This window comes from Pristis pectinata, chromosome 27 (genome assembly GCF_009764475.1).
Source record: "Pristis pectinata isolate sPriPec2 chromosome 27, sPriPec2.1.pri, whole genome shotgun sequence".
Taxonomy (NCBI): domain Eukaryota; kingdom Metazoa; phylum Chordata; class Chondrichthyes; order Rhinopristiformes; family Pristidae; genus Pristis; species Pristis pectinata.
This window is the reverse complement of record NC_067431.1, coordinates 7670798-7684480: the sequence shown is the minus strand read 5'-3', so window position 1 is coordinate 7684480 and position 13683 is coordinate 7670798. Positions and strand designations below refer to the sequence as shown.

At 43.6% G+C, this 13683-nt stretch overlaps 1 protein-coding gene across 1 annotated transcript in view; it reads left to right on the top strand.

Moving 5' to 3' along the window:
- The window catches only part of robo3 (roundabout, axon guidance receptor, homolog 3 (Drosophila)), a 483277-nt gene that overhangs the window by 447940 nt on the left and 21654 nt on the right, over positions 1-13683 (top strand). The window contains 5 exon segments of the mRNA XM_052039748.1: positions 1251-1529; positions 3391-3526; positions 5292-5534; positions 8015-8202; positions 10979-11098. Of these exon segments, the coding sequence (XP_051895708.1) occupies positions 1251-1529; positions 3391-3526; positions 5292-5534; positions 8015-8202; positions 10979-11098 (966 nt within the window).

Sequence of the window (13683 nt, the reverse complement as noted above, 5' to 3'; positions counted from 1 at the left end):
GGACACAGCCTTTGCCTTTCTTGCATCTAGTCTTTTCATGTACTCCTTCTAACCCAACATAGCAAACTCTAAACCTTCTCCTCCATTGCATCAGTAAAGTTGTCCTGTCAAAGCAGTGCAGAGACAGCAAGGCAGCCCCACATCACTGCTGCTCATCTGCACTATTCTGAAAGCAGGAACCCAAAGGGGGCATGATTCTTAAGGTACCTGTTGATATCTTACTCAAGTCAATCTTCATTTCTGATTGACCATGTAGGAGAAATGTTCAAGTAACTTTTCTGATTCCAGTTTCAAAACATACAGGCGGATTTCAGCAAGGGGTCACCGGACGCACAAGCAGTGTGTGAACTCTTGTCTGTGTCTAACCTCAACCTTACTGAGATCAACAGTATGGTCCCATAGACACATCAGATGATGCACTTCCGCAATGAGACACCAGCAGCATAGGTTGGAAGTTGTTTTTGCAGCAATGGGGTTCAGGTACATTGGATTCTAATGGTCTTCTATTGGTTGGGTGCTATTTTTGAATATTTCACTTGCCCTTTGTTCTAGCTTTCCTGCACCACTCAAGTTGTAATGCTGGGGCCCCATGTAATTCACTCTCAAATTCCTTTAAAAGCTTCTTCACCTCCAACATTCTACAGATGGGTTCAGAGCTCCATTCAGTATGCAAGCCTCAGTTTATCCTGATAAGGAAAAGGGATGGGAAGAGCACATATAAGCAAGCTTGATGTAGACCATTGTGCCAGGCCTCATTTGAATAAAATTTCCATACTCTCAACCAACACTTGGCTGGAAGGGGAACTCATTAACCCCTTTGTGACTATTTCTTGCTTATCATGATAGTCAGGGAGTGGTGGGCAGTGGGGTGAGACTTCAATGTTTGGGCCAATGCCGGTCATTAATGTGTCACCGCAGCACAGAGCTAGCCTTTGACATTCCCACGTGATCTGGCTCATTCTTAAGGTCCCAGCTTCAGTTCCACCACAAGGCCTGGAGTTGTCCACAAAGTATCTCATCAGACTGGCCCCAAGAAATCATCTTTGCTCGAACCCCTGTTTAAATAACCTGATATACCAAGGTCACCGGTCTCTAGTGGGTCCTTCCAGTAGCCTCAGAGTGTTAGGTCATGTATATGAAGACTACCCAAGTAAATAGATTGATAATTTCTGCTCTGTTAACTGCACTTCCCACAGGCTACAATGACAAAGATCATTATTTGTTTTATTCCCTTCTGTGCCTCAATCCAGAAGCCGGCATTTCCAACTACATTGCTCAGACAGAAAAGTTTGGAACAATGATGTCTGACGGGCCCATCTACAGCACCATCGACTCCGCCAGTGATGAGATGCGCACATTCAATGGGGCTTTCCCGAATCAGCAGACCACGCTGTACGCGAGCACTCCTGTGGTGCCCCTTGGAGCCCAGAACCAGTACGCTGCAGACCCTGTCAACGGGCACTGGGGTGCCCAGCCCGGACCTTCCAACACCCAGTACTCCCAGCCAGAGCGTGGCAGACAAGATGCTGGTGAGATGTTTGCAAATTGGCATCATTTTGTCACATTTATTTTCACCTATGTTGGAAGCCAGCTGAAAGAGAAAAAGGATAAATGTTCTGGGTTTGAGATTCTGGGGTTTCCCTGTCAATCCTGGTTTGGTCATGATTTGCAGCATTTTATTGGAGATCAGTTCCCAGTGAGGCTGAAACGGGAATCCTGGTTAGTAGGTTTCACTGTTCAATTTCCCTCAAACCACTTTTCTTCCTCCTTTGGCCTTCCCAAACCAAAGCCACTCGATGATCTCACCACTGCCTGCTGCCAAAGCAGCTTCACCGTCAAATGTAGCAGCAGAAAAACAGACCAGGCCATTCAACCCATCATTCTGCCATTAACTTCATGGCTTGCCATTTCTCCATGTTTTATTCTATTCTTGGCAATCTGGGAAACCAGAGGACCTCAAGCCCAAAACTTTCATTTCTCTTTTAGATAATTTCCAAAATGATTCAAAATAAATAAGAGAAAATAGTGATAATTTAAGATGGATAAAAGTACAACTCTACGTTTATTTTGGAGGAGTGTAGGACTGGTGGGAGACAATACAGAATATTTAATTATATTTTATTAGGTGTGTGGATGTCCAGTCTATTTTTAGTGATTTATGTCAGGTGTGCAAATAAGAACACAGTGAATCTAGGACAGGACCAGATCTGGGGTGTCAGGGGGGAGAGGGGTCAGATACTTGAGCTCAACTGAGATGCTGGGAGGGAATGCTCAAAGACAGTGCCTTGGTCATGAAATCAAGGTCAAGGATAGTCAAGAGGTTATTCTGGTTGTGGGTCAGCTGAGTTGGGGTTGGTGGATAAGGCACAAGGAGGGAGGGTTAGAACTGACTTCGGCTGGGTTCCCGGAGACAGCACTATTGTGAAGATGTGATTGTCCCGTGGATGCTCAATGACAGATGCCTCTCAGAATAACGGAACCTGACTTCCTGGGTGCATCATCCTGTGTGTGACACTTACAAAACTCTCGTCAGAAGTTTAAGGGTAATTCACAACCAGAAGTGTCTACTTGAATTTCCAACTGGCGCAATTTGATCCTGAAATGGTCACAAACACACCCCAGTCTGGGAAGAAACAATTTTCTGATGCATAGCACAAAAAAACACCAAACATCCAATTTATCAATGTACATTTGTTTGTTTGTTGGTGTGTGTGTGTGCGCGTGCGCGTGTTTGTGTGTGTGTGTGTGTGTGTGTGTGTGTGTGTGTGTGTGTGTGTGTGTGTGTGTGCATGAACGAACCTGTACATGTGTGTGTATCAGCGCAGGCACTGGATGAGAGCCACACCAATGAATCAGCCCCTCAGGAGTCAAATGATCTGCTACCACATGAGGAATGGCCAGTTGGGTAAGGTGACCAATATATCAAACCATGTCAGTATCCACAGGGGAGAAGGGGAGAAAATTAACTGACACCTAAGATGTATAAGACGACGAGTTTTGCTGAATGATATTACTTTCATTTAGAGTGATCCTTGCCGCGTCACTGAAATATCTGAAAATGATCAACATGCTGATTTATTGCAGTGAGTGAGTTATCTAGTAAACATAGCAATCATCCTTCACCAATGACTCCCCACAAACAGTAATGAGATGACTGGTTAATCGTTAGATGTGGCTAAAGAACGTTGGTCAGTCAGAAGGACACACTCATTCTCACAGCACTGGAATCAGGACTCTTTAAACAGGGAGTTCTCACCTTTCAGTGTCTCCCTGAAGGATCTGAAGGTGCAGTGGGGGAATGTGTAGCAATCTGACAAACCTGACAAGATTGGGCAGTGACTACTGAGAGGTAGAGCCTGGATATGTCAATCACCATTCACATTCCCACAGGTGGGAAAACCGGGAAGCAGAAACTGAATGCCAAGTCGGTGAAGGCCACACCTCTGAACTGGACAGATTTACTGCCACCGCCACCACCCAGCGTGGATGTTGATTCCTACGATGATGAAGAGGAGCTGGAGTATGGGTACGTGACACGATATGTGAGCATTCTTTGTAAATCCGCTCAGGTGTCGGAAAGAAACCTGAAAATGTAGGGTCCTCTTACGTCTGAGCCTGAGAATCCCATGAGATTCTGGTGCCAGCTCATCCGCCCTTCTTGCTGGTACGGATCTAAAGCACAAGGTGGGTCACACTCTGTTTGGGTGGCACAGGGGTGCAGCGGGTGGAGCTGCTGCCTCTCAGCTCCAACGATCCAGCTTCAATCCTGCTTTGTATGGAGGTTGCGTGTTCTCCCTGTGACTGTATGGATTTGCCTCACATGGCCCAGCTTCCATCCCTGGGTTGGCAGGCTAACTGGCCACTGTAAATTCCACCTGGTGTGTTGACAGGTGGTAAAATCTGGGGGGAATAAAATGGGATTAGTTCAGGATTTGTGTAAATGGTTGACATGGACTCTGTGGGCTGAAGGTCCTGTTTCCATTCTGTATGTCTCTGACTCGATGTGAATTGATATGAGATTGATAGGCTTGGTCAGAGAGGCCATGTGGTGTGGTAAAAGAAACACTGAGATTATAAGACCGTAAGATACAGGAGAAAAATTAGGCCATTTAGCCCATCGAGTCTGCTCCGCCATTCAATCATGGCTGATTTTTTTTCAACATTTTCCTACCTTCTCCTGATAACCTTTAACCCCCTTACCAATCAAGAACCTATTAATCCCTGCCTTAAATACACCCAGTGACTTGGCTTCCACAGCCATCTGTGACAATGAATTCCAGATTCACCACCCTCTGGCTGAAGAAATTCCTCCTCATCTCAGTTTTAAAGAGACATCCCTTTATTCTGTGGCCGTGCCCTCGGATCCTGGACTCTCCTACTAACGGAAACATCCTCTCTGCATCCACCCTATCCAGGCCTTTCAGTATCTGATAGATTTCAATGAGATCACCACCTCCCCCACCCCCCACCTCATCCTCCTGAGGCCAAATTTCCATGGGCAACAATTTCAGCACACACACTAGATTCCCCAGCTCTGACAGGCTGATAGGTTTCACAGTGACACTGCTTTTGCCTGTTGATCAGCCCCTAGCTGTGTTTTTTTTTATCTGGAACTTCAGAGGAAAAGCAAAGTCCATGGTGATCTGTACAACTGTCTGGAGATCCCAGTCCTATAGCTACTGCTCTAAGGGGCTCAAGTTGTGAGAAGATATTGGATGAATCGCCTCATTATAGGAAGGATGTGGAGGCGTTGGAGAGGGTGCAGAGGAGATTTACCAGGATGCTGCCTGGATTAGAGAGTATGGATTATGAGGAGAGACTAAAGGAGCTAGGGCTTTACTCATTGGAGGATGAGAGGAGACATGATAGAGGTATCCAAAATATTAAGAGGAATAGATAGAGTGGACAGCCAGCGCCTCTTTCCCGGGGCACAAATGCTCAATACAAGAGGGCATGGCTTTAAGGTAATGGGTGGGAAGTTCAAGGGAGGTATCAGAGGGAGGTTTTTCACCCAGAGAGTGGTTGGTGCATGGAATGCGCTGCCTGGGGTGGTGGTGGAGGCCGATATGTTGGTTAAGTTCAAGAGATTGATAGATAAGCATATGGAGGAATTTAAAATAGGGGGATATGTGGGAGGAAGGGGTTAGATAGTCTTAGGTGTGGTTTGAAGGTCGGCGCAATAAGGTGGGCCGAAAGGCCTGTATTGTGCTGTATTGTTCTATGGTTCTATGAATATAAGATATGCCCCTTTTACCTTGAGAGTAAGTTGTATCCCCATTTGCTCTTTGAAGCCCTGGTGTTGATGAGTGGTGTCCCCCACTCCCTGAAAGAACCTACTTGGTGGAGGGTGCCAGCGAGGAGGAAGGTCCCCCTCCACCACCACGAGGAGATGCGTCATCCCCTGCCACTTCATACGGGCAACAATCCACAGCCACGCTGACACCATCACCTCGAGAAGAAGCGCGGTCGACGGGACACGGAGCGATGGAGGATATTCCAAGGCTTCATCAGTTTGAGATTCCACATTTACACCGGTGAGCATGCTTATGAGCTGGTCATTGTTTTTACAGACTGCAACATCAAAGCAATGAAAAGATTAGAGAAAGGATGGGTAATTGCATAAAGTAATTGGTGGGCTAATGTTGTGACTTCCCTCATTGCCTTGCATTTTTATCTCTGTTCTCCATCACTTCTAGCCCCTCATCACACCGTCTGCAACATTTCACCACTCACGAGAGTGTCTTTAGCCTTCAAGACAAATAAGCTCTATTATTCCCTCCCTAAACCTCTTTCAACCTCTCTATCCCTCCTCCTTTAAGTTTCTCCTTGAAACCTACCTCTTTGATAAGGGCATTTTTATTACATGAGTGGCACTATATAAATGCCACCTGTTATTCCTGAGACCTAGAACAATCGAATGCCCCCTGATCCTTTTACCATGATGAATTAAAGTTGAAACATTTTCAGCGGCTCCTGGTAAGTGTAGCTGCATGTTATAAGTGCAACCAGAAAGAGTTTAAAGCTTGAGTCAGACAAACAACAAGCAGAACTGGTGTGAAAAATGGAAATGTCCCATTTGCACGTTAATTTTTTTTCTAGATTAGGTTTAAAAACTGTCTTGGACGTGATGTAGCGGACCTTCATCTTAGAGCCTACATGAGATCTGTTGATAAGTTTATTTTATAATGTTTGTGACTGATACTGGAAAGGCCACATTCATCTCCCATTCTTCTTCTTCTTAAACCATTTGTCTCTGTGGTTCCCTCTGACTCGTAGATCAAGGTGTTAAAGTATAGAATGTGGAACAGCACTTTACTCCCCATCCTGGAATCTGCCAAACATTACAAACTTCCAAGCTGCTCCTGACATAGAATCTTGGAAGAAGGCTCTACATCAGCAGAAGGGACTATTTCTGTACCGTTAGGCGCCGAGAGGTGGCCTCATTATTGTGGGTCTTCACTTTGAACCTGAGCCATATCATTTTTAATTAGACAATTGAGCTCTGCACTTTCCTTATAGATGGGACACTGATGGGTAGTTCGGTCAGAAACCCATGTGCTGGTGTTCCAAAAATAAATAGCTTTGGTAAATGAATGATTGGTACTTTTAAGGAAAGATGCAGGTCCTTTTAACATTTCCTTCATCAGGTGTTACAGATACTGTTCAATACTCTCCCCCAGAAGACTGGACCACAATCCTGAATCAATAAAATGGTTTTAATTGAACAAATTCTGCACAATAGAACAAAGGAGATATGTAATGAGGATGTTGAAACTAATGAGGCCTTTGATAGAGCAAAAAATGGGAAACTGGTTCTACAGGTGGAAAAGACAGTAACCAATGGTAGCAGATTTTAAATAATTGGCCGCAGATCCAGAAAGGCGAATCAGGATAATTTTTGTTTCATGTTGTGATATGAATGTACTGCCTGAAAGGTTGCAGGAGGCAGTATCCAATACAATAAAAAATTCAAAAGGAAGTGGGGGAAATATTTAAAGGGGAAGAATTTATGGAGAAAGAGCAGAGGAATGGGAGCTAATTGGGTAGCTTTGTCAAGGGTGATGTAGCCGCGATGGGCAGAATGAATTCTTTCAGTGTCTGATGATTTTATGACTCTATAATGATTACTACAGGTGAAAACTCAGCCTGTAATGTTCTGCAGGGGAGGTATGTGGTGGGGGGCAGTGGCTGGGGGGCTGAAAGGTGTCTACTGTTGGTCTCCTGCCATTCCTCCTATGGGAATCTATCACAAACTGACAAGAGCTGTTTACCTGTGTCAAAGCCGACCCGCGCTTCTGGAAAGTATCAGACAACAGCAGAACCAAAGAACTTACGATAAATGCTTTATTAGCTTTCACTAGAGGGAGTGGGAAAATAAAAAGACAGAGTAAACCATGTAACTCTAACTCTATACCGAAACCCACTCAAAGAAGGCTTGGCTACAGTGTATTTTTATACCCTTTTTCATGGGAAAACTAGGTGAGAAACTACTCTTACACAGGCAATTGTTTACATAAAGTTTCAAACATAACAAGATATAGGTAAAAAAAACTACTTCTTCCCAATTGCACCTGCTATTAAAACTAGACATAACTAAATCACACCATAATGAGATCATTCTTTACCTTGAGAATCCTTTCACAGTGAGAACCACACTAAAAAGCATACTATTAACCCTTACACTGCTAGTCATTAACCCTTGCGTTCGCAGCTGTCTTTCACACCAGGGTAGTGCATTCACCTATTGAGCTATTCCGGATTGAATTGCGGGATTTGGCAAAAAACAAACTGCTGGAGAAACTCAGCGAGTTGAGCAGCATCTGCGGAGGCAGAGGGATGGTCAACGTTCCGGGTACTGATGCAGGGTCTCAAGTCGAAACCTCAACTATCCCTCTGCCTCCATGACGCTGCTCAGCCTGCTGAGTTCCTGCAGCAGTTGGTTCTTTGCTCTAGGTTCCAGCATCTGACATCTCTTGTGTCTGCCATATGTCGGTACTTTATACTCTTCTTTCAGGAGACTCCCAGTGGGACCAGTCCCTCTGCCCAGACCTCCAACACCTCCGCCGTCACAGAGCCACTCAAACGTGAATGGGAATGAGGACACCGTCACGGAATCAGCAGGCCCACATCGGCATGGGCACAAACGCAACCTGAGCCAGACCATGGCCAACAGCAGTGAGAATGTCAGCATACCTGGAGCAGGTGAGGCATGACACTCGTTCATGGATGGGGGAAGGGAAGGGCAAGAGAAAACACAGGTGGGCATGTGCTACAGTTGGGGCAGTGCAGTGGTGCAGCTGGTAGAGCCACCAGCTCGCAGCAACAGAGACGCAGGTTCAATCCTGTCCTCGGGTGCTGTTTGTGTGGAATTTGTACGTTCTCCCTGTGACTGCATAGGTTTCCTCCAGGTGCTCTTGTTTCCTCCCATATCCCAAAGACATGAAGGTTGGTCGGTTAATTGGCCACTCTAAGTCACCCCTTGGATGCAGGTGAACAGTAGAATCTCAGAGTGATTTGAGGAGGATGCAGAGAGAATAAAAAAAGCGGAATTGGAATCAGAATCAGGTTTATTATCACTGACATATGTCGTGAAATTTGTTGTTTTGTGGCAGCAGTACAGTGCAAGACATAAAAATTGCCTTAAGTTACAAAGTAAATAAATATTGCAAGAAAGGACTAACAAAGTAGTGTTCATGGGTTCATGGACCATTCAGAAATCTGATGGTAGAGGGGAAGAAGCTGTTCCTAAAACATTGAGTGTGGGTCTTCAGGCTCCTGTACCTCCTCCCCGATGGAGTGGGCATGTCCCGGATGATGAGGGTGCTTAGTGATGGATGCCGCCTTCTTGAGGCACCGCCTCTTGAAGATGTCCTCGATGGTGTAGGATTAGTGGAAATGAGTAGTTGGTGCAGTCTCAGTGGGCTGAAGGGCCTATTTCCATGCTGTATGATTCTGCAAACTCTGTGCTAATGCACCTTTTTGCTTCACTGGGCATTTGAGAATTTTGCAGCAGATGTCCTTTCAACATGTTTAAAACTAGTTGTGATTTGTATTAAGTGATGTTGATTGGATGGAGAAGTGCTGCTGGAGAATATCTGAATCCGATCTTAGAATCAAAGTTTAATAATGGTGTTCAATGTAACCGCAGATCAATAAACTGCATTATATAGACAGAGTGAGGTTCTCCTTCTGATAGGGGAAGTCATGAGTTCTATGGGGAAATCATGAGTTCTGTGGGGACGGTCAGTTAAAACTGAAGTGTGTAGGAAATTCTTTTCACAGAGGGCAGTGAATCTCTGGAATTCTGTATCCCTGAGTTTACAGGGGCGAGAGCAAAGAGGAGTATTTAAAGAAAAATTAGCTAAATTTTTGAAAGATTGGCGAATTCAGAGGATCTGGGACAGAAGTTGAGGCCTGGGTCAGATCAGCCATGATCGTATTGAGTGGTAGGATGGGTTTGAGGGGCCGAGTGGCCTCCTCTGCTCCTGTTTACCTTGTGTCCTTGAACTTGCCTAGTTTTAGACTTCATGGACAAAGTTAAAATAGATCTTCTGTTCCCACCTTCCCCTGATACCGATGTGCCTCATCCCAAAGGATGGAGCCCATGGTCAATAGTATTGCTCCAGTACTTGTCTCCAGTGGATCTTCTTAATGTGTGCACCTGGACATTGAAAGCTGGCAAACTATTCTGCAAAAATAGCCATTGGAGTTGAGCCAGATCCTCTCCTTACATCATGTCCACATATGCACACTTCCACACAAAAGTTAACATGTTGCTCGATATTTTTCTACCTCTTTACCTCAGGATTCACTGAATCTAACCGAAGCACCTTAGCACTGAAGTAAAACCATCCTGGTCAATTTGTCTCTGTATCCATGAGGTTTATATAAAAACTGAATCAAAGTGATTTAAAGGCAAACTGAAGCCTTCAGGACCTGTATTGTAATTATGCTGCACATTCATTACCTCTGTGGTACATGGCTAGATCCTGGGAATCCTATTCATAGAATCATAGAAATGGCACAGAAGGAGGCCATTTGCCCCCTTGTGTCTGTGTTGTATCTTTGTCCTTTATATCCACATTTTATACAGAGTTTTGGAGCCTGTCAACCTCAGTTTTTGGTCCAACTTCCTTTGAAAATTGTTTATGGAATCAGCTTCCACTCCTTTTGGAAGTAGACCATTCCAGATCCAGATGGCAACACAATAACTACGATCTGTACACTTTGTGTATTGTAACAATTTGCAGGTAGCGAGCCACTGGTTGATCCACCATGCCGGATATACAGCCTTGGAATCAGAGTGCCATGTATATATCTTTCTAGATGTTTAAACATGTTACTGTTTATCGCACTCCCCCTTCAAAAAGAACTGAATATACAAGAGAATCTGGCATGAACATTAATTGGAAACTGCTCTATGACATTGATACGTTCTTTATTATTTTGTCAATAAGTAGCTATGCCAGATATAAGCACTTCACGTACTCTATGTGAATAACTGGAATGCTACATATAATAGCTGTCACACAGATGAAAGATATTTTGCTATTGTCAAGTTAGCTGATAGCCACAGTAGCAAGTGGAATGCTATCAGAAGATATAACATTCCCTTACAGGGAGACATCTAACAGGGTTCCTACTTCTGAAACAGAAATTGGTTGGGAACATGAAAGATTAATCTTGATGCTTGAATGTCCTGTTGGCAATTGCTGATGAAGGTTTTGTGGAGACTGACTGATTGAGGAACCAATGCACTGTGGCGCATTAGAAAATAATCCAGCAAGAATCAGTCATTGGGAGGGGAATATACTGTATCTTCTCACGGTGGGGGCAGTTGTGATTGCACCAATAAGGCATGCATTTTTGGAAGTAAAATAATTTAACCTGCAAAATCTCACTCTCTATTCCATTTCCTCCCTGGCTACAATAGTTAGTGCTTTTCTGTCCTTAATTTTTCCATTTATTTGATTTCCAGGGAAGACAAGACACACGCCGGTGATGGGGAGCAACAACGTAAACACCCCACCCAGCCAGAAAGCCCGAGCGAAGAAGAAAGCTAAGCAGAATCAGTATCGCCGCGACCTCTCCCAAGGAGGTGAGTTCCAGCCAAGCTTTGACTTATGGGTGCTTCATTTTCTCTCCAAGCCAACTCAAATCAGTGAGTCAAATTTTTTCCTTCCACATTCCAAAAAACTTTTTTCCTCAACACATCACTTTTGCTAAGTGAGGGAACTGTCCCAATTCACTGGAAACTAAATTTATTACTCACAAAACAACCCAATTTAACATTTTGAAATATTTTTAGTTTCTTGTCATGTCACACAAGGGAGCTGAGAGCACATTGGTGTTCCAGTGAAGCAGGATGAGTGATCGGGAGTCAACTGAACAGAGACCTAAGCCTCCACGTTGAAATGAAACCACTTAATTAGAGAGTATATTGAGTGATGGTGCAGGGAGCCAACCATCTGAGGTTGACCACCTTGATACTTTACCATTTTAGTTTGGAGGTGGTTTATAGCGGAAAACTGAGCTGCCATCACTCAGTTTATAAATGCCAAAATTGAAAGCTTTCCCTGTATACTCTGTCCTTATACTTTTTTACAGAGAATTTACAGCATGGTAACGGGCTATTTGGTCCAACTGGTTTATGTTGGTACTTATGCTCGATCTAGTAAAACTCCACAATCTGCTATCCAACCATTTAGAAATTACAATGGTACGCCATCTGGCTCACGAGGTAATGTTTGCCACAGTCCGTTACAACTCGCCAGAGTCCCAGTTCTCATGCTTTCTCTAACTCACTGGGGATCCAGTTCCCCCACTCTCTTTCAACTGACCAGGGTCCTTTTCCTACACTCCTTTTAAGTTTAGCTGGGTCACTAAGAAATTTATTATAATACTCTGCAGCATCTAAAATAAACGAGTGAATTGGAAATGTGTAGCAGTATTAATATGAATAATATCCAATAGTCTGGAAGTCTGTTAATCTGGCACCAGCAAAATACCAAGCGTGTTGGATTATTGCAGTTTTACTTTGTAAGCTTCCTCTCTTTTCGAACAATGCTATCATCTTCTATTCTGTTCTGGTTATTTCTGTCTAAGAAAAAGCAATGCTGTTTTCTGCAGCAACTCTTCATGGGAGCAGTTGCACATGAAAATAAAAAAAAACTGCAGATGCTGGATATCTGATTTAAAAAATGAAATTGCTAGAAGCACTCAGCAGGTCAGGCAGTGTCTACGGAAAGAGAAATAGTTAATGTTTCATGTCTAAAACCCTTCATTAGAACAGCATTTCCACATGCTAACTATTCTCCAGGTTAACACATATCTCCTGAATTCCCTTTTTGATTTATTTGTGGTTTTCTTATACTTCTGGCCCCAAGTTTCTGACTGCCACATGTGGCAATGTATACCCACATTTATATAATGGTCTTCATTTCTTTAGAGAGAAGAACATAAGTCTGTTCAAACATTCCTTAGTCTAAAATTGTGTCCAATTTTGGTATCATTCTAGCAAATCTTTTTTAATGTTCTCCAATGCCTCAAGATACATTCTATTATATGCGATCCCACAACTGTGTGCAGTGTTCCAAGTGTGGTGTAACAAAGGTTCTATACTTTTCTATCCTAATCTCCTAAAGTGAACTAAGGCTTACCAACCTGTGATGCTACTTTTAGTCATCTGAGTATCTGTATCCTCCAGATGCCTTTGCTGTTCTGGTCCATATAAAGATGTTTTCCAGGCATCATGTGGTCTCCTTATTCTCCCTACCAAATTGTTTTAACTCACTTAACCATATTGAAATTTATTTACCAAATTCATTTATAGAGTCATAGAATCATACAGGTCAGAAACAGGCACTTCAACCCACCATTTACATTCTGCAGTTTAATATTGTATAATACGTCAAGTCCTTATTGCTTATAACACCTAATTTGTGTAAAAAGTGAACAGCAGTAGGTCCTATCGCTGATCCTTGTGGAATATCGTTTCTCACTGCTTGCCCAGTCTAAGCAGTTTCCACTAACCACCATTCTCTGTTCTTTGCTTGGCCGCCAGCTTCCTGCCCACTCTGCTACTTCCTCACTGTTTATACACTTGTTTATGAGGTAAATCTGGGAAGCAAAGGAGTTTAAATATTGGAATTTAGGAGGTTCTCTGCAGTCCAGAATGTTTGACATTCTTCCATCTGTAAGGTGCTTGTTATGCAGCTTTCAAAATTTGGTGAGAGCATTTCACACCCTGCATTTCTGCTGATGACTGCACGTGGATTCTGGAAAGGAGGCACAAATGCAATAACTGAAGGAGTTATTGGCCCTTGATGTAAGGTGATCTGTGGTGCTGCGTTGCTACCATGGGTGTCTATGAAGGAGTTACTCAAACCACTGATCTTTACCTCCTCAGTAAATGTCAACATTTGGTTCTGTCATCAGCTACACTTTCCCACTTTCTATAATCATTGTTGAAGGCAGTTGTGTTTCTTTTACTAACATCCTTAAAATGGAGCTCTGGCTTCCTACTTATCTTGTAACTCAGACCACCTCTTCAAATAATATCCTTGGGGATAAATGCATCTTTCATCCTGTCCACATGTTTGTGTTAGAAAAGACTTCTTTGCTTCATGTATTCTGGGCTGCTTGGCATCTTTGCTTTCGGGAGGACAACTGTGTTGGTAATGT